Raw genomic sequence first — 26899 nt, 5'->3', positions numbered from 1 at the left:
GAAATTAAAAAATCGACACCAAAGGAGCAGTATTTTTGGACGAGCAAGCCTATGGTGAAGACCGCATGTCTTTATCTTTTGCAGTTTCGGAGTAGGGTTATTGTCGGGGATAGGCTTCACTCTCACACAAACGCTTCTGCAGTGAGGTCAGAAAGTGCTGCTGTACACGTCAGTGATATCAACGAGGTCCCGTCCTCTAGGTCACCTTTTTAGCTTTTTGGAACAGTTTATTGTAAGAAACTATCTCTATTCGAATCCATTCTACATCTGTTTGAACATTGAAGTCAAAGGCACACTGTACTTAGCAATTTTTTGGGGAAAAAAGTAGTTCTCCCTAATCCTAACCTCTATATATACACCAGCCAAATCACAACCATAATATATTATTCCATCTATTTCTATACCCCAAATTTGTCTATAGACATAACCCAAACACTAACCCTAATCCTAAACCTAACCCAAACAAAAACCTTAACCCTAACCCAAACCCCAAATTCGTTAAAATCGTTATTTTGAAGGCCTTACTTTATTTTGGAACGGGTAAGTCTAGGGGGGTAACCGATTGGATTTTCGTATTAATTTTTTTCATGAACTTCTCACAAATCACAGTTTGGGAGGGGTGGGGAGTCAGGTTAGGGTTTTTGTTACTTTTCAAAGTCCATCTTTTCAAAATCTCAGTATGATCCTATGCTCCGATCGGCTTGAAATTAAAAAATCGACCCCGTTAGGTGATACCAATAAGTGATACCAATAAGTTCCCGTCCTCTAGATCGCTTTTTTAGCTTTTCGGAACAGTAAACTGTAAGAAACTATCTCTATTCGAATCCATTCTACACCTGTTTGAACATTGAAGTCAAAGGCATACTGTACTTAGGAATGTTTTGGGAAAAACAAGAAGTTCTGCCTAACCCTAACCCTAATACTCACCCCTATATATTCATACATCAGCCATATCACAACCATAATATATCATTCCATTTATGTCTATACCTCAAATTTGTATACAGACCTAACCCAAACACTAAACCTAACCCTAAACCTAACCCAAACCGAAACCCTAACCCAAACCAAAAATTCGTTAAAATCGTTATTTTGAAGGCCTTACTTTATCTTGGAACGGGTACGTCCAGAGGGGTAATCGAATGGATTTTTGTATTAAGTATTTTCTAGAACTTCTCACAAATCTCAGTTTGGAAGGGGTGGGGGTCAGGTCAGGGTTTTTGTTACTTTTCAAAGTCAATCTTTTCAAAATCTCAGTATGATCCTATGCTCCGATCGCCTTGAAATTATAAAATCGACCCCGAAAGGATAGTACTTTTTGACGAACAAGCCTATAGTGAGGACCGCAAGTTTTTATCTTTTGTAGTTTCGGAGTTGGGGTTAATGTCAGGGTTAGGCTTCACTCTTTTCAAAGTCAATCTTTTCCAAATCTCAACATGATCCTGTGCTCCGATCGGATTGAAATTAAAAATTCAACCCCAAAGGGGCAGTATTTTTGGACCGCATGTTTTTATCTTTTGTAGTTTCGGAGTTGTTGTTAATGTCGGGGTTAGGCTTTACTCTCACACAAACGCTTCTTCAGTGAGGTCGGAAAGTACGGCTGTACACTTCAGTGATTTTAATAAGGTCCCGTCCTCTAGATCGCCTTTTTAGCTTTTCGGAACAATTAACTGTAAGAACTATCTCTATTCGAATCCATTCTACACCTGTTTGAACATTGAAGTCAAAGGCAAACTGTACTTAGCAATTTTTTTGGGAAAAAAGAAGTTCTGCCTAACCCTATCCCCTATATATACACCTGCCATATCACACCATAATATATCATTCCATCTATGTCTATACCCCAAATTTGTCTATAAACCTAACCCAAACCCTAACCCTAACCCTAACTTAAACCCATACCTTAACCCTTACCCAAATTCAATTTCGTTAAAATCGTTATTTTGAAGGCTTTACTTTATCTTGGAATTTGTCATTTGAATGTGCTCCACTAAAATATTTGAGAAACGATAGCTACGCAAGTTTATTTTAAACGGGAGGAGGAAATATATGTCGGTAGGCTTTCTCTGTATTTTTGTTTTCAACTGAAAGGATATTTGATCGCTAAAACAAGGAAAACAAATCAAGACTGACCTGTTGTGCGTCTAACATACAAAGTGTGTCAAATCAAGTTATATATCTTGGATCAAGTGCTATAATATAATACAGACTAAGAATAAAGTCAATCTACTTTATTTCTAATTAGATCAAAAAAATTGTAATCTTATAATCATTCTCATATTAAAGCATGCTAATAAAGAAAAAGAGATCAATAGACTACATTTAATCATGAATAACAACATGCATGTAAGATGCCTCTTTGGAACTATATACATGAAATGTGAAATGAAATAAGTTGGAAAATATGTAGACCCTCATTGTCACAAAGTTCAATAAATTATGCACACAAAGAATGGAAGAAATCAAAGTTAAAATGTAACACTGTCAAACAGACAGGCATCATGATTTTCTTAATTCGTGATAGTAGAAAATCATATATTTAACACCCATACCTTAACCCTTACCCAAATTCAATTTCGTTAAAATCGTTATTTTGAAGGCTTTACTTTATCTTGGAATTAGTCATTTGAATGTGCTCCACTAAAATATTTGAGAAACGATAGCTACGCAAGTTTATTTTAAACGGGAGGAGGAAATATATGTCGGTAGGCTTTCTCTGTATTTTTGTTTTCAACTGAAAGGATATTTGATCGCTAAAACAAGGAAAACAAATCAAGACTGACATGTTGTGCGTCTAACATACAAAGTGTGTCAAATCAAGTTATATACAAATAAAAAGTAAAATCACAAAAATACTGAACTCCGAGGAAAATTCAAAAAGGAAAGTCCCCAATCAAATGGCAAAATCAAAAAAACAAACACATCAAACGAATGGATAACAACTGTCATATTCCTGACTTGGTACAGGCATTTTCTTATGTAGAAAATGGTGGATTGAACCTGGTTTTATAGCTAGCTAAACCTATCACTTGTATGACATTTGTGTGCTTTGCCTGTTTAATTTCATTGATTCATATGTCCTGGAATATGTTTGTCAAAATCAAAAACAAAAATTATAGTTGTCAAACTTCTGTCAGCGTCCTTCTCGTCATCATAATCTACACCTCCGGACGCAAGATTTACGGATAGCGTCACGATAAAGTGTTTTACACTTTTTTACATACTTTGGACTTATTCTTGATAGTAATTTATGGAAGTACTGAAAAATGACAAAACAATTTTAGTACTGAAAAATGATAAAAAACGTTAGTACTGAACATGAGAGAAATTTTCAATAATGAAAAATGACTAACAATTTCAGTATTGATAAATGAGTGAAATTTCTAATATTTAGAAATGACTGAAATTTTCAGTATAGCAAAATGACTGAAATTTTCAGTAATGAAAAACAACTTTTTCCAAACATTACTGAAAATATGCACATAATTATTTGTACTGAAAAGCTATAGGTAATACATGTACTGATTGATGATATGTTTTACCAGTACTGTATATTAAGTGGCATTAAAAGTACATGTAAACGCTATGTAAATTCCTGGTAGTGTATTTATTTTTGAGAACATGTGACAACAATACCAAAACAGGGTATGGACGTGCATCACTGCATAATTTGTTCTAAAGCAATTCGTAAACAATGTCCTTACAAAGAAGTCAATAAAATATTGACAAAGAATTTCCTTTCATGACCTACAACTCAAAATCACCAAACACCAAACCAAATATAAAATCATTCGTTTTCAAGGGAACCAAGAAAATATTTATGTAAAATTTTCCTTGTGGATACAGTGGTTGAATTTTAAAATATCGGCTAACAGGAAGTTGATGCATATCAGATCAAAAAAATGCTTCATGTAAAATATGTAAAATTTTCAAATTTAAAACAGTTTTGTCGTGAGGCATTTTTTAAAGGTAATAAAACATTAATTCAAATAATCTATTATTAAAGAGTTCAATGAAAACAATGGTAGTCATAAGAGTAGTAAAAATTTACTGACCTGATATCAATAAGACTTCGTACCGATTGATCTTCCTCCTTCTTTCTATCGTTTTAAATGATCGACCTTCCTCCTTCCATTTATGACGTTTGACATTCTTCCTCCTTCCTTTTTGACGTAAAGGGAAGGAAGGAAGGAGGAATGTATTCTATCAAGAGTAAGGATGAAGGTGTGTCGCACCAAGAGGAAGGCGGAAGGTCTGCGGCGAGAAGCGGAAGGAGGAATATGTGTTGTGATAAGAGGAAGGAGGAAGGTATGTGGTAACAAGACGAAGAAGGAAAAAGGAAGGAGGAAGGTGTGTTTTAAAAGAAAAAGGAAGGATGAAGGTGTGTTATAGGAAAAGGAAGGAGGAAGGTGTGTTTTAAAAGAAAAAGGAAGGAGGAAGGTGTATTTTAGCTTCCGCTTGTTACCGCATGCCTTGATTCTTCCTCATCCTTCCTCTTGTTACCAAACACCATTCTCCTTCCTTTTGACCTTTGACATCTTCCTTCTTCCTTCCCTTTACGTCAGAAAAGGAAGGAGGAAGAATGTAAAACGTCATCAATGGAAGGAGGAAGGTCTATCGTTTAAAACTATAGCACGAAGAGGGATATACAATCGGCACGAAGTCTTATACAATATCAGGTTAGTTAATATTTACTATTCGTGTGACTACCATTTTATTGAACATCTAAGAAATGAAGAATCTAAATACATGTCTTTTTTTTTTCTTTTTTTTTTTGTAAAACACCAACGTTCTGCTATAAAAGAAATTTACAGCGGTTCCATAACGATTTTAAACAAGAAAATACTAGTATATGCAAAATATATACCTAATATTAACTGTACTGTGATACTTTATGGTATATTTCGTCGAAATTCATTTATATATTCTTAAAAAAATAATGTAAAACGTCATAAATGGAAGGAGGAAGGTCCATCGTTTAAAACTATAGCATTACTGAAAACATGCACATAATTATTTGTACTGAAAAGCTATAGGTAATACATGTACTGATTGATGATATGTTTTACCAGTACTGTATATTTAGTGGCATTAAAAGTACATGTAAACGCTATGTAAATTCCTGGTAGTGTATTTATTTTTGAGAACATGTGACAACAATACCAAAACAGGGTATGGACGTGCATCACTGCATAATTTGTTCTAAAGCAATTCGTAAACAATGTCCTTACAAAGAAGTCAATAAAATATTGACAAAGAATTTCCTTTCATGACCTACAACTCAAAATCACCAAACACCAAACCAAATATAAAATCATTCGTTTTCAAGGGAACCAAGAAAATATTTATGTAAAATTTTCCTTGTGGATACAGTGGTTGAATTTTAAAATATCGGCTAACAGGAAGTTGATGCATATCAGATCAAAAAAATGCTTTATGTAAAATATGTAAAATTTTCAAATTTAAAACAGTTTTGTCGTGAGGCATTTTTTAAAGGTAATAAAACATTAATTCAAATAATCTATTATTAAAGAGTTCAATGAAAACAATGGTAGTCATAAGAGTAGTAAAAATTTACTGACCTGATATCAATAAGACTTCGTACCGATTGATCTTCCTCCTTCTTTCTATCGTTTTAAATGATCGACCTTCCTCCTTCCATTTATGACGTTTGACATTCTTCCTCCTTCCTTTCTGACGTAAAGGGAAGGAAGGAAGGAGGAATGTATTCTATCAAGAGTAAGGATGAAGGTGTGTCGCACCAAGAGGAAGGCGGAAGGTCTGCGGCGAGAAGCGGAAGGAGGAATATGTGTTGTGATAAGAGGAAGGAGGAAGGTATGTGGTAACAAGACGAAGAAGGAAAAAGGAAGGAGGAAGGTGTGTTTTAAAAGAAAAAGGAAGGATGAAGGTGTGTTATAGGAAAAGGAAGGAGGAAGGTGTGTTTTAAAAGAAAAAGGAAGGAGGAAGGTGTATTTTAGCTTCCGCTTGTTACCGCATGCCTTGATTCTTCCTCATCCTTCCTCTTGTTACCAAACACCATCCTCCTTCCTTTTGACCTTTGACATCTTCCTTCTTCCTTCCCTTTACGTCAGAAAAGGAAGGAGGAAGAATGTAAAACGTCATCAATGGAAGGAGGAAGGTCTATCATTTAAAACTATAGCACGAAGAGGGATATACAATCGGCACGAAGTCTTATACAATATCAGGTTAGTTAATATTTACTACTCGTGTGACTACCATTTTATTGAACATCTAAGAAATGAAGAATCTAAATACATGTCTTTTTTTTTTCTTTTTTTTTTTGTAAAACACCAACGTTCTGCTATAAAAGAAATTTACAGCGGTTCCATAACGATTTTAAACAAGAAAATACTAGTATATGCAAAATATATACCTAATATTAACTGTACTGTGATACTTTATGGTATATTTCGTCGAAATTCATTTATATATTCTTAAAAAAATAATGTAAAACGTCATAAATGGAAGGAGGAAGGTCCATCGTTTAAAACTATAGCACGAAGGAGATATACAATCGGCACGAAGTCTTATACAATATCAGGTTAGTTAATATTTACTCCTCGTATGACTACCATTTTATTGAACAATTAAGAAATGAAGAATCTGATTACAAATTGTTCCTTCTTTCTCTTGTTGCTACACATTCCTTCTTATGTAAATATTATCGCTTCAACTGTCAGTTGAAGATGAGTGTACGACACTGACTGGCTGTCAAGCCCTCGTACGGTCGGTATTTGTTTTCTTTACGCGTACTTTATACTTAAAAATTAGTGGTATAAAATAAAATGATCTACTACTGTTTTACTACTTGTATGACTACCATTGTTGTCATTGAACACTTAAACAATGAATGTTTGAATTAATGCTTTATTTCTTTTGGGAAACACAAAACAAAATGCTATAAAAGAAGTGTTCATTGTGATGTAGACATTTTTGTACCCTATATTGAAAAAGCGGAATGTATTCTTTTTTTATAAAAATAGTTGTTGACTATGCAAACATCAAATATTCATTGCCTTCTTTCTTAAAGACATTTTCAACGCATGTGATTTACTAAATGCACTGTAACAATGCATATGCAGAAGATCTTAAGAAAATCAGAATTTGGACTCTTATTGTTTTCTCTCGCCAAAACGATTTGGAGCTTTCAATTAGCAAAACCTCTAGCAAAATTAGATGATTTGCAAATATCATACCTGTCTGTTTGTCCGCCTATCAGATTTAGTAGACTTGTATACATATGTTTTCTTTATCAATAATTAGCAGGACTACAAATCCAATTTTACAGTTGAATTTTAACTATGACATGTATTAAATACTTCATGTTCAAATAACCGTATCTATGACATTATTTTTTACACTTATATTCCTTGTTTTTTTTTCCAGAAATGGATAACTGGATGAAAATACAAATGACTCAAATGGTAAGTCGAAGGAGAGAATAAATCTGTAAAAATGATAAGAGTTATTCAGTAGTATGTACTCATTTGATATTGTGGACGCAAATGCAAACTATAATTTAATCATGGTAATAGAATATAAGATAAAATGACAAAATATAAGACAGTTGGATCATTTAAAGGCAGATAAACTGAAAGGAGAAATAAAAAAAATAGGTACTGATTATATAACAAAATAATCGATCTTAGCGTGTTTTTTAGAAATATTTGACCTATAATGATTGGACAGAAATTTAATTCAGTAATGTGTTCACTTCGGCTACTTTCTGTACTAAATTATAATCTGTATTGCTTGACACTTGGGTCTGTCCGTTCTGCTGAAAGTTTTTCTTAAAAAACAAATTAATTTGATTGGGGACTTTCCTTTTTGAATTTTCCTCGGAGTTCAGTATTTTTGTGATTTTACTTTTTAATCTTTTAATGTAGGTATGCAACTTTATTTCCAGTTTTGTATTTTAATTATGAAATGCACATTACCATTTGTACAATATACATATCATTCAAATCAAAATAAGATGAAATAACAAAATAAAACACAGTTTTATTACTTTCAGACAGATGAATTAAAGGCGGAAATAAGAAATGGGAACATAGAACTGAAAGCATTGTTTAACAGCTTTAAGGCGGATAAATTGAAAGCAGAAGTAACGAAAGGGAACATGGAATTGAAAGCAGAAGTAACGAAAGGGAACATGGAATTGAGAGCAATGATTACAGATCTTATAGACGGTAAATGTTTGTCTTTTTGTATCGCTAAACACAGTCACAACTGTATTCATTTCTTACCGTTTTGTTGGGAAATAGATCTGTGATAAAAATGTCGATATCAAGTTGTATAGAGAATCCACAACTCAACAGGCTATTGCTCAGAAGTTCACTGTTGTTAGAAATTAACAATATAATATAATTTGTTAATTGCTTATGTTGTTGATATCAAAGCTGTTTTTGTGTTTGATAATATTGCTTATGTTTTTAAACAGCAAATACTAAAAGTGAGAGCAGCGGGCAAAAAGACAGCACACAGAGGGCTGACACAACATCAGATGAGGATGAAGATAGTCAATATATGCATTACCAAGGAAACACTAAACACGAACACAGTGAGGATGATGATGATGACGAAGATAGCAGTGATCATAGGGATGTTCATGATGATGAAGCTAAGGATGATAGGATTGATAACGATGATGTAGAAATAGAAAAAGAACAGAAACAGACAGATGGATCAGGTAAAATAGATAGTATTATATTTATCTACCTTTCATTGCTAAACTCTATCGTTATTTCTAAGCAAATTGAGAATGGAAACGGCGTATGCGTCAATGAGTCAACAACCCGACCAAAGAGCAGTAACAGCCCAAGGCCAACTAGTGGACTTCCCCAATGCGAGAAAATACAGCACTAGGAGGCAAGCTGTCCCATTAAACAAAAATGTGTCCTAGTTCAGTGAAAAAGGGCGTCACATTAAACTCCGAAACATATAGAAAAAAAAATCTGTAAAGGAAGGTTTGTAATCTCATATTTTCCCCATTAACTACTTATACTTACTATTACTACAGATTTTCAAGCTTACTAAAGAGAAATTAAGGTAATGATGACTTTAGAATTACAAAACATTTGATAAAACATATAACACATGATTTTGTTGAAGGAATCGTGGCAAAACATGTTTAATTTAAGACATTTAAAAACAATTGTACTGTTACAAAATGCCTTGGAATTGCCATACAGAACCATCTCAAGACAGAAAAAAAAGAAAAACTGTACAGGAGTGTTGGTCTTGATATAACTAGCCGTTATTTATTTGTTCCTTAGAGTTTTTTTTAAAATACGACCAAAAATGAACAATGAAACAAATAAGTTTGTAAACACGATCCAATATGAATGGAAATGTCGCACAAGGATCACAATCGTTCGCGGATTTTTACGTGAGTGCAATATATGGTAAGAAAAAATAGGTAAATAAATCATCATTATTTTTTGTCAGACACTATGATTGTTAAAGGCGAGAAATGGTTTACCCCAAGAAGAACACCATCTCAACCCAGTTCATCGAAGTCAAAGCTTAAACCTAAAGGTATGTATGTTACATAAGAAAAAAAAACATATGCCACATCCATCTATACTACTAAAATAACAAGTTTCAATTTGATAGCGGACATGACATAAAAAAGACGAATCAAAGAAATCAACTTTATATATTACAAATATTGGACAATGGAGTTAATTAGAAATAATGCCATCCAAGGCCCTTATGTTGTCTATATACTGTATTACTTTCTTAACGTTTCGCTGAGAAATAGACCTGTGATAAAAATGTCGATATAAAGTTGTATAGAGAATCTACAACTCAACAGGCTATTGCTCAGAAGTTCACTGTTATTATAGAAATTAATAATATAATTTGTTAATTGCTTATGTTGTTGATATCGAAGCTGTTTTCGTGTTTGATAATATTGCTGATGTTTTTAAACAGCAAATACTAAAGGTGAGAGCAGCAGGCAAAAAGACAGCACACAGAGGGCTGACACAACATCAGATGAGGATGAAGATAGTCAATACATGCATTACCAAGGAAACACTAAACACGAACTCAGTGAGGATGATGATGATGACGAAGATAGCAGTGATCATAGGGATGTTCATGATGAGGAAGCTAAGGATGATAAGATTGATACCGATGATGTAGAAATAGAAAAAGAACAGAAACAGACAGATGGATCAGGTAAAATAGATAGTATTTTATATATCTACCTTTCATTGCTAAACTCTATCGTTATTTCCAAGTAAATTTAGAATGGAAACGGCGTATACGTCAAAGAGTCAACAACCCGACCAAAGAGCAGAAAGCAGCCCAAGGCCACCTATGGGACTTCCCCAAAGTGAGAAAATACAGCACTGGGAAGCAAGCTTGCCCATTAAACAAAAATGTGTCCTAGTTCAGTGAAAAAGGGCGTCACATTAAACTCCGAAACATATAGATGAACAAATTAAAAAAAAAAAATTCAAGACTAGCAAAAAACGTAGACTCCTAACTTGGGACAGGCGCAAATATGCGGCGGGGTCAACGTGTTTTGTAAGATCTCAACCCTCCTCCTCAACCTCTAGCCAATGAAAATAGCAATACGCACAGTAAAAACTCAGTTAAAAAGAATTTCGAGTCGGATGTCAGAATAGGTAAAAGAAGAAACTAAGCAAAATAATACACTAATTAACAAAGGAATACTAGCAGTTACTGATACGCCAGCTTCAGATCTCAAGTTAAATGACTGAAAAATTAGGGTGAGGGTTAGGGTTTGAGTTAGGGTTATGTCTTCAACATATGACAATCAAGTACAATCCCCCCCTTTTAGGGGTTTAGTAGAATACCATTCTTAAACATATGTGAAAAACACAACCTGTAACATGCTAACAACTGTTTTGAGAATAAATGTGGCTATTACCGATGATGAAATTGAGTAAATGTTTTGACTAGTTTGTGATATCGAAAACCCTGGTGTAATAAATTTTCAGTTATACATAGATTTGTTTCGTTAAAATCAAATACGTTGTTACATACACGAGCGAATCGAATTCATTAGTTGGTCAACATTCGTTCTTTTTTCAGACACAGTATGTTTTGAAGAACAGGTTCGGGAGAAAGGTGTGTATATCAAATGTAATTCCTTATTATACTTTTCACCTTTACCTTCAAGATATATATTTTATTGAACTATTCTACTTTACTTTCAACAGTGATTGAAATGCTGTGTGTGGAACCAATAAATGTGACACCTTCTTCAAAGCATACCTTTTCTCCAAAACAGAACAGTCCACCAGAGCCAATACTCCCAGCCCAAGGGAAGCCAAAAAGTAAGGATATATTTTTAATCTACTGTTTACGTGCATGCATTGCGTTTTGAATTGTATGTGATGGGTAGATAGCAATATAGAAAAAAAAAAAAAACATTTTCTGTTGGGTTTTTTTCAGGAAAAAGCTTGACACAGGTGTTTGAAGAACTGCAAAGTACGTATAATTTTAAAAGCTTATAAATTTTCAAACAATATATATACGATTATATGGTCAGAATGTAAAAGTTAAGAAAACCGAAATGTGCATAATCACATGATAAAGTGCAATCGTGTGGATAAATGGTACAGCTTAACATTTTCATGATTTATTGATTTAAGACATTCTAAATTACTATTTCTGCAATAAATTGGGTAAAACTGATAATTGATCATTGCATTTGCAAATGACGATTTCCGATAACTAATTTCCAAATTTTCTTTACAGAGTCACACAAATTACAGAAATTTCAAGAAAAGGAACAGTCCAACACATCCAAACCAATTGGTAAGTAAAACAAACAAGAGCATTTTGTACAAATTCTGTAAGCAACTCATTTATTCATTCTGTCAATATCTTATGATGATTTTAAAAATGAAATTATTAACAAAATTATTTTTTTTTAGTTCCGCAGACCAAACACAGCCTTCGTAAAACAGAAAAGAAAAAATCTGTAAAGGAAGGTTTGTAATCTTATATTTTCCCTGTTAACTACTTATAGTTACTATTACTAAAGACTTTCAAGTTTACTAAAGGGAAATTAAGGTAATGATGACTTTAGAATTACAAAACCTTCGATTAAACATATAACACATGATTTTGTTGAAGGAATCGTGGCAAAAAACATGTTTAATTTAAGACATTTAAAAACAATTGTACTGTTAAAAAATGCCTTGGAATTGCCATACAGAACCATCTCAAGACAGAAAAAAAGAAAAACTGTACAGGATTGTTGGTCTTGATATAACTAGCCGTTATTTATTTGTTCCTTAAAGTTTTTTAAAATACGACCAAAAATGAACAATGAAACAAATAAGTTTGTAAACACGATCCAATATGAATGGAAATGTCGCACGAGGATCACAATTGTTAGCGGATTTTTACGTGAGTGCAATATAAGATAAGAAAAAATCAGTAAATGAATCATCATTATTTTTTGTCAGACACTATGATTGTTAAAGGCGAGAAATGGTTTACCCCAAGAAGAACACCATCTCAAACCAGTTCATTGAAGTCAAACTTTAAACCTAAAGGTTTGTATGTTACATACCAATAAAAAACATATGCCACATCCATCTATACTACTAAAATAACAAGTTTCAATTTGATAGCGGGCATGACGTAATAAAGACGAATGAAAAAAAATATACACGGGTCATAACCTTTACTTCATTTTAGATAGGAGTTGAAACTACTACATGTACTCATTGACCAAACAAATATATCTACAAATAGTTTCCAGTTATAGTAAGAAAATCAGGACGTATTTAAATAGATTAATTTTGAAAGCAGAGGAAATTGTGCACCTTATAATCAGCATGGCTCGATCAAATGTCAATACGAATACACACAACTAGGCTGAAAATAAAACGCAGGTACTTTATGTCGCGGAAGTGATTTTTGTATATATTAATTTGATTTGCGTACAGTTGCTATCATACATGATCTTGATTCCCATTTTACTTTTATTTCAGGACATTTCACAGATGAACAATCAAAATACATTATAAAGTACAATAACAATTGCAATCCAACCTGGTCGTCAGCCGATTTTGTAATGCGAAACTTAAAAATGGCTGGTGAGCACTTGTACATTTGGATGGAGGACGAATTTTCAGTGCAGCAACTGAAAGATAAAGTGAAGAACTTGAAAAGGTATGTTTTATGCTAAAATGTAGAAGTATATGTGTCAAAGTAAACAATTGCTTCAATTCTATTTTTTTACAGTTTTTAAATTTAATTCAATTACATACGTTATTGATAAATGTTATGGAATTGTAATTGTGTACTACATGTGTAACAATTTTCCGTTAAACAACTGAAAGAAAAAGTCAAACACTTGAAAAAGTATGTTTTATACTAAAATATAGAAATATATGTGTCAATATTATTTTGCTTCATTTGTATCTTTACCTGTTTTCAACATTAAATTCAATTGACTACATTATTGATAAATGTTATGCAATTTGTTATATGTGTACTACATTTGTAACAATTTATATCTATTTTTTCAGGGCAGAGGAAAAGAAGGAGAGGAGAAGTGTGATAAGTCCAAAATGTTGAGCGAAGATTTTACTCTCCGGCAAGACCATAGTGAAAATAAATCAGTTTTGTTAAAATATTTTGTAGTACATACTATTTTGCTTTTTTTTGCGATGCCGCACTGTTTGTGTTGTACAATGGAAAATAGGGCAATGTGTGTTACCTTAAAACAGATGATGACAAAATATAGTCCAATATCTATGTTTGAAAAAATTACCTATATGTAAATATACTAGCTTTTTGGTTCTCAATTAATACCGGGTCAAGAACACATTAAAATATACTTTACCTTATCTGCAAAGGGTAGATTACTACACGATACAATACATTGACGAACGAACCACACATTCTCTTAAAAAAACCTGAATGTGTTTCTGTTCTGTAAGAGTTACTTGCAATTTAATATCCAAAAAGGGTTTTTTTAACGACCTTGACAACCCTGGAAGGTTTTTCAATATCCGTTTCCCTATTATCGTTTTTATACTGCGGACCTTCCTTCTTCAATGTATGACGTTTGACACTCTTTCTCTTGCTTTTTCTGACGTAAAATCATCCCCCATCCATCTGTCAATGCACAGCTTCCTCCTTTGCCTTTGTGTTAGCCCTATCACAGAAAGGAAGGAGGAGGTATTTACTATAATGTAAACATATAGATACAGCCTGATATTTCGACCCGATAAGGTCTTCCTCATAGAATATTGCGTTACAAACAAAGACACGAATATATAAATTACACATTCTACTATATTATATTTCAAAACACACACTTTTATTTATAATATAAGAATGCACTTCGAAATATTTCTATTTTTTTTTCAAAACATAACAACAATTTACAAATATACGAATAATAGTCATAGTATAACCACACAATAAAAGGCAAATTATTAAAAAACTCAAATATGGTAAACACTCAAAAGGTAAAATGGTAAAGGCTTAATATTTTGACCCCGTAAGTTCTTTGTCAAGGGATATATACAGTAGATATATACAGGCTTGCTTGGATTTTGATTAAAATATCAAGACAAATATAATCAAAACATGTCGGGCTGATAAAAACAATACAGTATGAACAAAGTATGATAAGAGTACTAATCTTCATAACAAACAAACCGACAATTCAATAACAAGCTATTCAACATATATAGTAACATAATACAGCAGTATGTAATAGTCTAGTCGGAAAAAAGTTATCGTGCGGAAAGCATTAGTCGTCCCGAAACTACGGAAACAACTCATTTTGAAGATTGAAAGAAACAATGCATCTGCACAAACAAGTCAATTTGAAGATTGTGCAATACTTTTCGGAAAGTGCGGCTGTACACTTCAGTGATACCAATAAGGTCCCGTCCTCTAGATCGCCTTTTTAGCTTTTCGGAACAGTTAAATATAAGAAACTATCTCTATTCGAATCCATTCTACACCTGTTTGAACATTGAAGTCAAAGGCACACTGTACTTAGCAATTTTTTGCGAAAAAAAGAAGTTCTGCCTAACCATAACTCTAACCCCTATATATTCATACACCAGCCATATCACAACCATATTATATCCTTCCATCTATGTCTATACCCCAAATTTGTCTATAAATCTAACCCAAATCCTATCCTAAAAAAAAACCCTAACCAAAACCCAAACCTTAACCCTAACCCAAACCCCAAATTTGTCAAAATCGTTATTTTGACAGGCCTTACTTTATCTTGGAACGGATAAGTCTAGGGGGGTAACCGATTGGATTTTCGTATTAAATTTTTTCACGAACTTCTCAAAAATCACTAGATTTTGTCTCAGTTTTAAGAGATCCATTTCTAGGTATCTATCATAATATATAAAAGAGAAGTAATAAACACCAGAAAAAATGTATGCATGTATTTATGTAGCAGATTCAACATGATAGAAATTTAAGAAGGATTGTACAGTTGCAATCAATAGGACACAGCTTTTGTTTATATTTGAAAGGTTGGTCTGGGTTCCTCCCAGACCTTGAAATATTTACAAATGCATTTTATTTACAGTATAGTCAACAAACATAACAGGTATCCTTCTCATCAAGGAGGGGTCCTTCACAGTAGGTCTCGGTTCTTTCCAACTCTTTCACAAATCGATTCGTGACCTTCAATGTTCTAAACTCCTCTTTCCTTCTCTTTCTATATGTTTCATAGCTACGCACTTTCACAACCCGGTTTAAGCTAAAACATTCAACACTTGACAATTTAATGGATCCATGTATTTCTCTTTGTCTGATTTCAAGAGCAACGTTCACTTTTTCTATATGTTTTCCCTCCATAATTTTCTAGTAAAATTGTATAAGATATTTTTCGTCGGCTGATATAATATCAAGCCTGAACTGAAAATCCCCAGGAAATTTCCAACTAGAGACAATATATTATACTCAAACAGCACAAACATAGTGATGATGCAAGTCAATTTTCATTATAGACTAATACTTATTTAGTTATGACGCAATATCTTCGGACCTTTTAATTGCAAAATTGTACTAAATAGACGGAACATATGTCAAAAGAAATATATTTTAAAAGTTTACCAGCTGTTTAGTTATTTCAATGCACAATTGCAGTTGAATTGCACATTTAAACTCCAAATTGTAACAAGAACTCAGAGATTGTGCTCTTGCAATAAACTTATATTTTTTTCTTTTTTTTTTTTGCAAAAATTGTGTAATTTTTTTTCGATCTTCCATCTGATTGACTGTCATAAGGTTGTTACTAAAATAATATTTAATAAAGGTTCGTTACATGTAGTCAGTTTTTTTCTTCAAAGTCATCAATTGTTCGATTGTAATTCTTAATTACTAGTTAGAATCTGGTCATCTGAAGCTTTTTAGATATATATCATTAAAGTCTTTTAGGCTAAATTGCTTTTTTGGCGGGAATCATAAAGTTTCAGTAACTAGAGTTCCCAAATTTAATTTAATTTCAAAACAAGCTTTATGAAATTAGCTGCAATTTCATGATTTTCCAATACATACATACATACCTACATACATACATACATACATACATACATACATACATACATACATACATACATACATACATACATACATACATAAATACATACACTTGAAATTAAAAAATCGACACCAAAGGAGCAGTATTTTTGGACTAGCAAGCCTATGGTGAAGACCGCATGTCTTTATCTTTTGCAGTTTCGGAGTTGGGGTTATTGTCAGGGATAGGCTTCAATATCATACAAACGCTTCTTCAGTGAGGTCTGAAAGTGCGGCTGTACACTTCAGTGATTTTAATAAGGTCCCGTCCTCTAGATCGCCTTTTTAGCTTTTCGGAACAGTTAACTGTAAGAAACTATCTCTATTCGAATTCATTCTACACCTGTTTGAACATTGAAGTCAAAGGCACACTGTACTTAGCAATTTTTTGGGGGAAAAAAAAGTTCTGCCTAACCCTAACCCCTATATATACACCAGCCATATCACAACCAAAATATATCATTCCATCTATGGCTATATCTCAAAATTCTCTATAGACCTAACCCAAACACTAACCCTAACCCTAACCCTAACCCAAACAAAAACCTTAACCTTAAACCCCAAATTCGTTAAAATCGTTATTTTGAAGGCCTTACTTTATCTCTGAACGGGTAAGTCTAGGGGGTAACTGATTGGATTTTCGTATTAAGTTTTATCACGACATTCTCACAAATCACAGTTTGGGAGGGATGGGGGGTCAGGTTAGGGTTTTTGGTACTTTTCAAAGTCGATCTTTTCAAAATCTCAGTATGATCCTATGCTCCGATCGGCTTGAAATTAAAAAATCGACTCAAAGGGGCAGTATTTTTGGACCGCATGTCTTTATCTTTTGTAGTTTCGGAATTGGAGTTAATGTCCGGGTTAGGCTTCACTCTCACACAAACGCTTCTTCAGTGAGGTCGGAAAGTACGGCTGTAAACTTCAGTGATTTTAATAAGGTCCCGTCCTCTAGATCGCCTTTTTAGCTTTTCGGAACAGTTAACTGTAAGAAACTATCTCTATTCGAATCCATTCTACATCTGTTTAAACATTGGAGTCAAAGGCACGCTGTACTTAGCAATTTTTTGGGGAAAAAAGAAGTTCTGCCTAGCCCTTACCTCTATATATACACCAGCCATATCACAACCATAATATATTATTCCGTCTATTTCTATACCCCAAATTTGTCTATAGACCTTACCCAAACACTAACCCTAACCCTAACCCTAACTCAAACAAAAACCGTAACCATAACCCAAACCCCAAATTCGCTAAAATCGTTATTTTGAAGGCCTTACTTTATCTTAAAACGGGTAAGTCTAGGGGTTAACCGATTGGATTTTCGTATTAAGTTTTTTCACGAACCTCTCACAAATCACAGTTTGGGAGGGGTGGGGGTTCAGGTTAGGGTTTTTGGTACTTTTCAAAGTCGATCTTTTCAAAATCTCAGTATGATTCTATGCTCCGATCGGCTTGAAATTAAAAAAATAGACTCCGTTAGGGGCAGTACATTTTGACGAGCAAGCCTATGGTGCAGACCGCAAGTTTTTATCTTTTGTAGTTTCAGAGTTGGAGTTTATGTCGGGGTTGGGCTTCACTCTCACACAAACGCTTCTTCAGTGAGGTCGGAAAGTGCGGTTGTATACTTCATTGATTTTAATAAGGTCCCGTCCTTAAGATCGCCTTTTTAGCTTTTCGGAACAGTTAATTGTAAGAAACTATCTCTATTCGAATCCATTCTACACCTGTTTGAACATTGAAGTCAAAGGCACACTGTACTTAGCAATTTTTTGGGGAAAAAAGAAGTTCTGCCTAACCCTAACCCCTATATATTCACCAGCCATATCACAACCAAAATATATCATTCCATCTATGGCTATATCCCAAATTTGTCTATAGACCTAACCCAAACACTAACCCTAACCCTAACCCTAACCCAAACAAAAACCTTAACCCTAAACCCCAAATTCGTTAAATTCGTTATTTTGAAGGCCTTACTTTATCTTGGAACGGGTAAGTCTAGGGGGTAACTGATTGGATTTTCGTATTAAGTTTTATCACGAACTTCTCACAAATCACAGTTTGGGAGGGATGGGGGGTCAGGTTAGGGTTTTTGGTACTTTTCAAAGTCGATCTTTTCAAAATCTCAGTATGATCCTATGCTCCGATCGGCTTGAAATTAAAAAATCGACTCAAAGGGGCAGTATTTTTGGACCGCATGTCTTTATCTTTTGTAGTTTCGGAATTGGAGTTAATGTCCGGGTTAGGCTTCACTCTCACACAAACGCTTCTTCAGTGAGGTCGGAAAGTACGGCTGTAAACTTCAGTGATTTTAATAAGGTCCCGTCCTCTAGATCGCCTTTTTAGCTTTTCGGAACAGTTAACTGTAAGAAACTATCTCTATTCGAATCCATTCTACATCTGTTTAAACATTGGAGTCAAAGGCACGCTGTACTTAGCAATTTTTTGGGGAAAAAAGAAGTTCTGCCTAGCCCTTACCTCTATATATACACCAGCCATATCACAACCATAATATATTATTCCGTCTATTTTTATACCCCAAATTTGTCTATAGACCTTACCCAAACACTAACCCTAACCCTAACCCTAACTCAAACAAAAACCGTAACCATAACCCAAACCCCAAATTCGCTAAAATCGTTATTTTGAAGGCCTTACTTTATCTTAAAACGGGTAAGTCTAGGGGTTAACCGATTGGATTTTCGTATTAAGTTTTTTCACGAACCTCTCACAAATCACAGTTTGGGAGGGGTGGGGGTTCAGGTTAGGGTTTTTGGTACTTTTCAAAGTCGATCTTTTCAAAATCTCAGTATGATTCTATGCTCCGATCGGCTTGAAATTAAAAAAATAGACTCCGTTAGGGGCAGTACATTTTGACGAGCAAGCCTATGGTGCAGACCGCAAGTTTTTATCTTTTGTAGTTTCAGAGTTGGAGTTTATGTCGGGGTTGGGCTTCACTCTCACACAAACGCTTCTTCAGTGAGGTCGGAAAGTGCGGTTGTACACTTCATTGATTTTAATAAGGTCCCGTCCTTAAGATCGCCTTTTTAGCTTTTCGGAACAGTTAATTGTAAGAAACTATCTCTATTCGAATCCATTCTACACCTGTTTGAACATTGAAGTCAAAGGCACACTGTACTTAGCAATTTTTTGGGGAAAAAAGAAGTTCTGCCTAACCCTAACCCCTATATATTCACCAGCCATATCACAACCAAAATATATCATTCCATCTATGGCTATATCCCAAATTTGTCTATAGACCTAACCCAAACACTAACCCTAACCCTAACCCTAACCCAAACAAAAACCTTAACCCTAAACCCCAAATTCGTTAAATTCGTTATTTTGAAGGCCTTACTTTATCTTGGAACGGGTAAGTCTAGGGGGTAACTGATTGGATTTTCGTATTAAGTTTTATCACGAACTTCTCACAAATCACAGTTTGGGAGGGGTGGGGGGTCAGGTTAGGGTTTTTGGTACTTTTCAAAGTCGATCTTTTCAAAATTTCAGTATGAACCTATGCTCCAATCGGCTTGAAATTAAAAAATCGTCCCCAATAGGGACAGTACTTTTTGACGAACAAGCCTATGGTGATAACCGCAAGTTTTTATCTTTTGTAGTTTCGGAGTTGGGGTTAATGTCGGGGTTAGGCTTCACTCTTTTCAAAGTCAATCTTTTCCAAATCTTAACATGATCATGTGCTCCGATCGGATTGAAATTTAAAAATCGACCCCAAAGGGGCAGTATTTTTGGACCGCATGTCTTTATTTTTTGTAGTGTCGGAGTTGGAGTTAATGTCTGGGTTATTCTCCACTCTCACACAAACGCTTCTTCAGTGAGGTCGGAAGTGCGGCTGTACACTTCAGTGATTTTAATAAGGTCCCGTCCTCTAGATCGCCTTTTTAGTTTTTCGGAACAGTTAACTGTAAGAAACTATCTCTATTCGAATCCATTCTACACCTGTTTGAACATTAAAGTCAAAGGAACACTGTACTTAGTAATTTTTTTGGGGAAAAAAAAGTTCTGCCTAACCCTAACCCCTATATATACACCAACTATATCACAACCAAAATATATCATTCCATCTATAGCTATATCCCAAATGTGTCTATAGACCTAACCCAAACACTAACCCTAACCCTAACTCTAACCCAAACAAAAACCTTAACCCTAAACCCCAAATTCGTTAAAATCGTTATTTTGAAACCTTACTTTATCTTGGAACGGGTAAGTCTAGGGGGGTAACTGATTGGATTTTCGTATTAAGTTTTTTCACGAACTTCTCACAAATCACAGTTTGGGAGGGGTGGGGAGTCAGGTTAGGGTTTTTGGTACTTTTCAAAGTCGCTCTTTTCAAAATCTCAGTATGATCCTATGCTCCAATCGGCTTGAAATTAAAAATCGACCCCGTTAGGAACAGTACTTTTTGACGAACAAGCCTATGGTGATAACTGCAAGTTTTTATCTTTTGTAGTTTCGGAGTTGGTGTTAATGTCGGGGTTAGGCTTCACTCTTTTCAAAGTCAATCTTTTCCATCTCTCAACATGATCCTGTGCTCCGATCGGATTGAAAATAAAAAATCGACCCCAAAATGGCAGTATTTTTGGACCGCATGTCTTTATTTTTTGTAGTTTCGGAGTTGGAGTTAATGTCGGGGTTGGGCTTCACTCTCACACAAACACTTCCTCAGTGAGGTCGGAAAGTGCGGCTGTACACGTCAGTGATTTTAGTAAGGTCCCGTCCTCTAGATCGCCTTTTTAGCTTTTCGGAACAGTTAAATGTAAGAAACTATCTCCATATGAATTCATTCTACACCTGTTTGAACATTGAAGTCAAAGGAACACTGTACTTAGTAATTTTTTGGGGAAAAAAAAATTCTGCCTAACCCTAACCCCTATATATACACCAACCATATCACAACCAAAATATATCATTCCATCTATGGCTATATCCCAAATTTGTCTATAGACCTAACCCAAACACTAACCCTAACCCTAACCCTAACCCAAACAAAAACCTAAACCCTAAACCCCAAATTCGTTAAAATCGTTATTTTGAAGGCCTTACTTTATCTTGGAACGGGTAAGTCTAGGGGGGTAACTGATTGGATTTTCGTATTAAGTTTTTTCACGAACTTCTCACAAATCACAGTTTGGGAGGGGTTGGGGTTCAGGTTAGGGATTTTGGTACTTTTTAAAAGTCGATCTTTTCAAAATCTCAGTATGATCCTATGCTCCAATCGGCTTGAAATTAAAAAATCGACCCCATAAGTGGCAGTTCTTTTTGACGAACAAGCCTATGGTGATAACCGCAAGTTTTTATCTTTTGTAGTTTCGGAGTTGGTGTTAATGTCGGGGTTAGGCTTCACTCTTTTCAAAGTCGATCTTTTTTAAATCTCAACATGATCCAGTGCTCCGATAGGATTGAAATTAAAAAATCGACTCATAGGGGCAGTATTTTCAGACCGCATGTCTTTATTTTTTGTAGTTTCGGAGTTGGAGTTAATGTCGGGGTTAGGCTTCACTTTTTTCAAAGTCAATCTTTTCCAAATCTCAACATGATCCTGTGCTCCGATCGGATTGAAAATAAAAAATCGACCCCAAAATGGCAGTATTTTTGGACCGCATGTCTTTATTTTTTGTAGTTTCGGAGTTGGAGTTAATGTCGGGGTAGGGCTTCACTCTCACACAAACACTTCCTCAGTGAGGTCGGAAAGTGCGGCTGTACACGTCAGTGATTTTAGTAAGGTCCCGTCCTCTAGATCGCCCTTTTAGCTTTTCGGAACAGTTAAATGTAAGAAACTATCTCCATATGAATTCATACTACACCTGTTTGAACATTGAAGTCAAAGGAACACTGAACTTAGTAATTTTTTTGGGAAAAAAAAAGGTTCTGCCTAACCCTAACCCCTATATATACACCAACCATATCACAACCAAAATATATCATTCCATCTATAGCTATATCCCAAATTTGTCTATAGACCTAACCCAAACACTAACCCTAACCCTAACCCTAACCCAAACAAAAACCTTAACCCTAAACCCCAAATTCGTTAAAATCGTTATTTTGAAGGCCTTACTTTATCTTGGAACGGGTAAGTCTAGGGGGGTAACTGATTGGATTTTCGTATTAAGTTTTTTCACGAACTTCTCACAAATCACAGTTTGGGAGGGGTGGGGGTCAGGTTAGGGTTTTTGGTACTTTTCAAAGTCGCTCTTTTCAAAATCTCAGTATGATCCTATGCTCCAATCGGCTTGAAATTAAAAAATCGACCCCGTTAGGGGCAGTACTTTTTGACGATCAAGCCTATGGTGATAACAGCAAGTTTTTATCTTTTGTAGTTTCGGAGTTGGGGTTAATGTTAGGGTTAGGCTTCACTCTTTTCAAAGTCAATCTTTTCCAAATCTCAATATGATCAAGTGCTCCGATAGGATTGAAATTAAAAAATCGACCCCGAAATGGCAGTATTTTTGGACCGCATGTCTTTATTTTTTGTAGTTTCGGAGTTGGAGTTAATGTCGGGGTTGGGCTTCACTCTCACACAAACACTTCCTCAGTGAGGTCGGAAAGTGCGGCTGTACACGTCAGTGATTTTAGTAAGGTCCCGTCCTCTAGATCGCCTTTTTAGCTTTTCGGAACAGTTAAATGTAAGAAACTATCTCCATATGAATTCATTCTACACCTGTTTGAACATTGAAGTCAAAGGAACACTATACTTAGTAATTTTTTGGGGAAAAAAAAATTCTGCCTAACCCTAACCCCTATATATACACCAACCATATCACAACCAAAATATATCATTCCATCTATAGCTATATCCCAAATTTGTCTATAGACCTAACCCAAACACTAACCCTAACCCTAACCCTAACCCAAACAAAAACCTTAACCCTAAACCCCAAATTCGTTAAAATCGTTATTTTGAAGGCCTTACTTTATCTTGGAACGGGTAAGTCTAGGGGGGTAACTGATTGGATTTTCGTATTAAGTTTTTTCACGAACTTCTCACAAATCACAGTTTGGGAGGGGTGGGGGTCAGGTTAGGGTTTTTGGTACTTTTCAAAGTCGCTCTTTTCAAAATCTCAGTATGATCCTATGCTCCAATCGGCTTGAAATTAAAAAATCGACCCCGTTAGGGGCAGTACTTTTTGACGATCAAGCCTATGGTGATAACAGCAAGTTTTTATCTTTTGTAGTTTCGGAGTTGGGGTTAATGTTAGGGTTAGGCTTCACTCTTTTCAAAGTCAATCTTTTCCAAATCTCAATATGATCAAGTGCTCCGATAGGATTGAAATTAAAAAATCGACCCCGAAATGGCAGTATTTTTGGACCGCATGTCTTTATTTTTTGTAGTTTCGGAGTTGGAGTTAATGTCGGGGTTGGGCTTCACTCTCACACAAACACTTCCTCAGTGAGGTCGGAAAGTGCGGCTGTACACGTCAGTGATTTTAGTAAGGTCCCGTCCTCTAGATCGCCTTTTTAGCTTTTCGGAACAGTTAAATGTAAGAAACTATCTCCATATGAATTCATTCTACACCTGTTTGAACATTGAAGTCAAAGGAACACTGTACTTAGTAATTTTTTGGGGAAAAAAAAATTCTGCCTAACCCTAACCCCTATATATACACCAACCATATCACAACCAAAATATATCATTCCATCTATGGCTATATCCCAAATTTGTCTATAGACCTAACCCAAACACTAACCCTAACCCTAACCCTAACCCAAACAAAAACCTAAACCCTAAACCCCAAATTCGTTAAAATCGTTTTTTTGAAGGCCTTACTTTATCTTGGAACGGGTAAGTCTAGGGGGGTAACTGATTGGATTTTCGTATTAAGTTTTTTCACGAACTTCTCACAAATCACAGTTTGGGAGGGGTTGGGGGTCAGGTTAGGGATTTTGGTACTTTTTAAAGTCGATCTTTTCAAAATCTCAGTATGATCCTATGCTCCAATCGGCTTGAAATTAAAAATCGACCCCGTTAGGAACAGTACTTTTTGACGAACAAGCCTATGGTGATAACTGCAAGTTTTTATCTTTTGTAGTTTCGGAGTTGGTGTTAATGTCGGGGTTAGGCTTCACTCTTTTCAAAGTCAATCTTTTCCATCTCTCAACATGATCCTGTGCTCCGATCGGATTGAAAATAAAAAATCGACCCCAAAATGGCAGTATTTTTGGACCGCATGTCTTTATTTTTTGTAGTTTCGGAGTTGGAGTTAATGTCGGGGTTGGGCTTCACTCTCACACAAACACTTCCTCAGTGAGGTCGGAAAGTGCGGCTGTACACGTCAGTGATTTTAGTAAGGTCCCGTCCTCTAGATCGCCTTTTTAGCTTTTCGGAACAGTTAAATGTAAGAAACTATCTCCATATGAATTCATTCTACACCTGTTTGAACATTGAAGTCAAAGGAACACTGTACTTAGTAATTTTTTGGGGAAAAAAAAATTCTGCCTAACCCTAACCCCTATATATACACCAACCATATCACAACCAAAATATATCATTCCATCTATGGCTATATCCCAAATTTGTCTATAGACCTAACCCAAACACTAACCCTAACCCTAACCCTAACCCAAACAAAAACCTAAACCCTAAACCCCAAATTCGTTAAAATCGTTATTTTGAAGGCCTTACTTTATCTTGGAACGGGCAAGTCTAGGGGGGTAACTGATTGGATTTTCGTATTAAGTTTTTTCACGAACTTCTCACAAATCACAGTTTGGGAGGGGTTGGGGGTCAGGTTAGGGATTTTGGTACTTTTTAAAGTCGATCTTTTCAAAATCTCAGTATGATCCTATGCTCCAATCGGCTTGAAATTAAAAAATCGACCCCATAAGTGGCAGTTCTTTTTGACGAACAAGCCTATGGTGATAACCGCAAGTTTTTATCTTTTGTAGTTTCGGAGTTGGTGTTAATGTCGGGGTTAGGCTTCACTCTTTTCAAAGTCGATCTTTTTTAAATCTCAACATGATCCAGTGCTCCGATAGGATTGAAATTAAAAAATCGACTCATAGGGGCAGTATTTTCAGACCGCATGTCTTTATTTTTTGTAGTTTCGGAGTTGGAGTTAATGTCGGGGTTAGGCTTCACTTTTTTCAAAGTCAATCTTTTCCAAATCTCAACATGATCCTGTGCTCCGATCGGACTGAAAATAAAAAATCGACCCCAAAATGGCAGTATTTTTGGACCGCATGTCTTTATTTTTTGTAGTTTCGGAGTTGGAGTTAATGTCGGGGTAGGGCTTCACTCTCACACAAACACTTCCTCAGTGAGGTCGGAAAGTGCGGCTGTACACGTCAGTGATTTTAGTAAGGTCCCGTCCTCTAGATCGCCCTTTTAGCTTTTCGGAACAGTTAAATGTAAGAAACTATCTCCATATGAATTCATACTACACCTGTTTGAACATTGAAGTCAAAGGAACACTGAACTTAGTAATTTTTTGGGGAAAAAAAAAGGTTCTGCCTAACCCTAACCCCTATATATACACCAACCATATCACAACCAAAATATATCATTCCATCTATAGCTATATCCCAAATTTGTCTATAGACCTAACCCAAACACTAACCCTAACCCTAACCCTAACCCAAACAAAAACCTTAACCCTAAACCCCAAATTCGTTAAAATCGTTATTTTGAAGGCCTTACTTTATCTTCGAACGGGTAAGTCTAGGGGGGTAACTGATTGGATTTTCGTATTAAGTTTTTTCACGAACTTCTCACAAATCACAGTTTGGGAGGGGTGGGGAGTCAGGTTAGGGTTTTTGGTACTTTTCAAAGTCGCTCTTTTCAAAATCTCAGTATGATCCTAGGCTCCAATCGGCTTGAAATTAAAAATCGACCCCGTTAGGAACAGTACTTTTTGACGAACAAGCCTATGGTGATAACTGCAAGTTTTTATCTTTTGTAGTTTCGGAGTTGGTGTTAATGTCGGGGTTAGGCTTCACTCTTTTCAAAGTCAATCTTTTCCATCTCTCAACATGATCCTGTGCTCCGATCGGATTGAAAATAAAAAATCGACCCCAAAATGGCAGTATTTTTGGACCGCATGTCTTTATTTTTTGTAGTTTCGGAGTTGGAGTTAATGTCGGGGTTGGGCTTCACTCTCACACAAACACTTCCTCAGTGAGGTCGGAAAGTGCGGCTGTACACGTCAGTGATTTTAGTAAGGTCCCGTCCTCTAGATCGCCTTTTTAGCTTTTCGGAACAGTTAAATGTAAGAAACTATCTCCATATGAATTCATTCTACACCTGTTTGAACATTGAAGTCAAAGGAACACTGTACTTAGTAATTTTTTGGGGAAA

The 26899-nt window shown here is 35.3% G+C and overlaps 1 protein-coding gene across 1 annotated transcript in view; it reads left to right on the top strand.

Annotated features, from left to right (window-relative positions):
- The window catches only part of LOC127733774 (FK506-binding protein 5-like), a 30488-nt gene extending 16684 nt beyond the window's left edge, over nt 1-13804 (top strand). The window contains exons 2-14 of the mRNA XM_052243087.1: nt 7408-7445; nt 8036-8210; nt 8462-8710; nt 9469-9558; nt 9958-10206; nt 11089-11124; nt 11217-11333; nt 11452-11487; nt 11758-11817; nt 11937-11993; nt 12474-12563; nt 13005-13185; nt 13545-13804. Of these exons, the coding sequence (XP_052099047.1) occupies nt 7410-7445; nt 8036-8210; nt 8462-8710; nt 9469-9558; nt 9958-10206; nt 11089-11124; nt 11217-11333; nt 11452-11487; nt 11758-11817; nt 11937-11993; nt 12474-12563; nt 13005-13185; nt 13545-13593 (1425 nt within the window). The 5' untranslated portion in view covers nt 7408-7409 and the 3' untranslated portion in view covers nt 13594-13804. The remainder of the gene's footprint in view (nt 1-7407; nt 7446-8035; nt 8211-8461; nt 8711-9468; nt 9559-9957; nt 10207-11088; nt 11125-11216; nt 11334-11451; nt 11488-11757; nt 11818-11936; nt 11994-12473; nt 12564-13004; nt 13186-13544) is intronic.
- Nucleotides 13805-26899: the final 13095 nt, after the last annotated feature.

The sequence above is a fragment of the Mytilus californianus genome, unplaced genomic scaffold (assembly GCF_021869535.1).
Source record: "Mytilus californianus isolate M0D057914Y unplaced genomic scaffold, xbMytCali1.0.p SCAF_3, whole genome shotgun sequence".
Taxonomy (NCBI): Eukaryota; Metazoa; Mollusca; class Bivalvia; order Mytilida; family Mytilidae; genus Mytilus; species Mytilus californianus.
The sequence above is the reverse complement of the archived record's forward strand: the minus strand, read 5'-3'. Positions and strand labels throughout refer to the sequence as shown.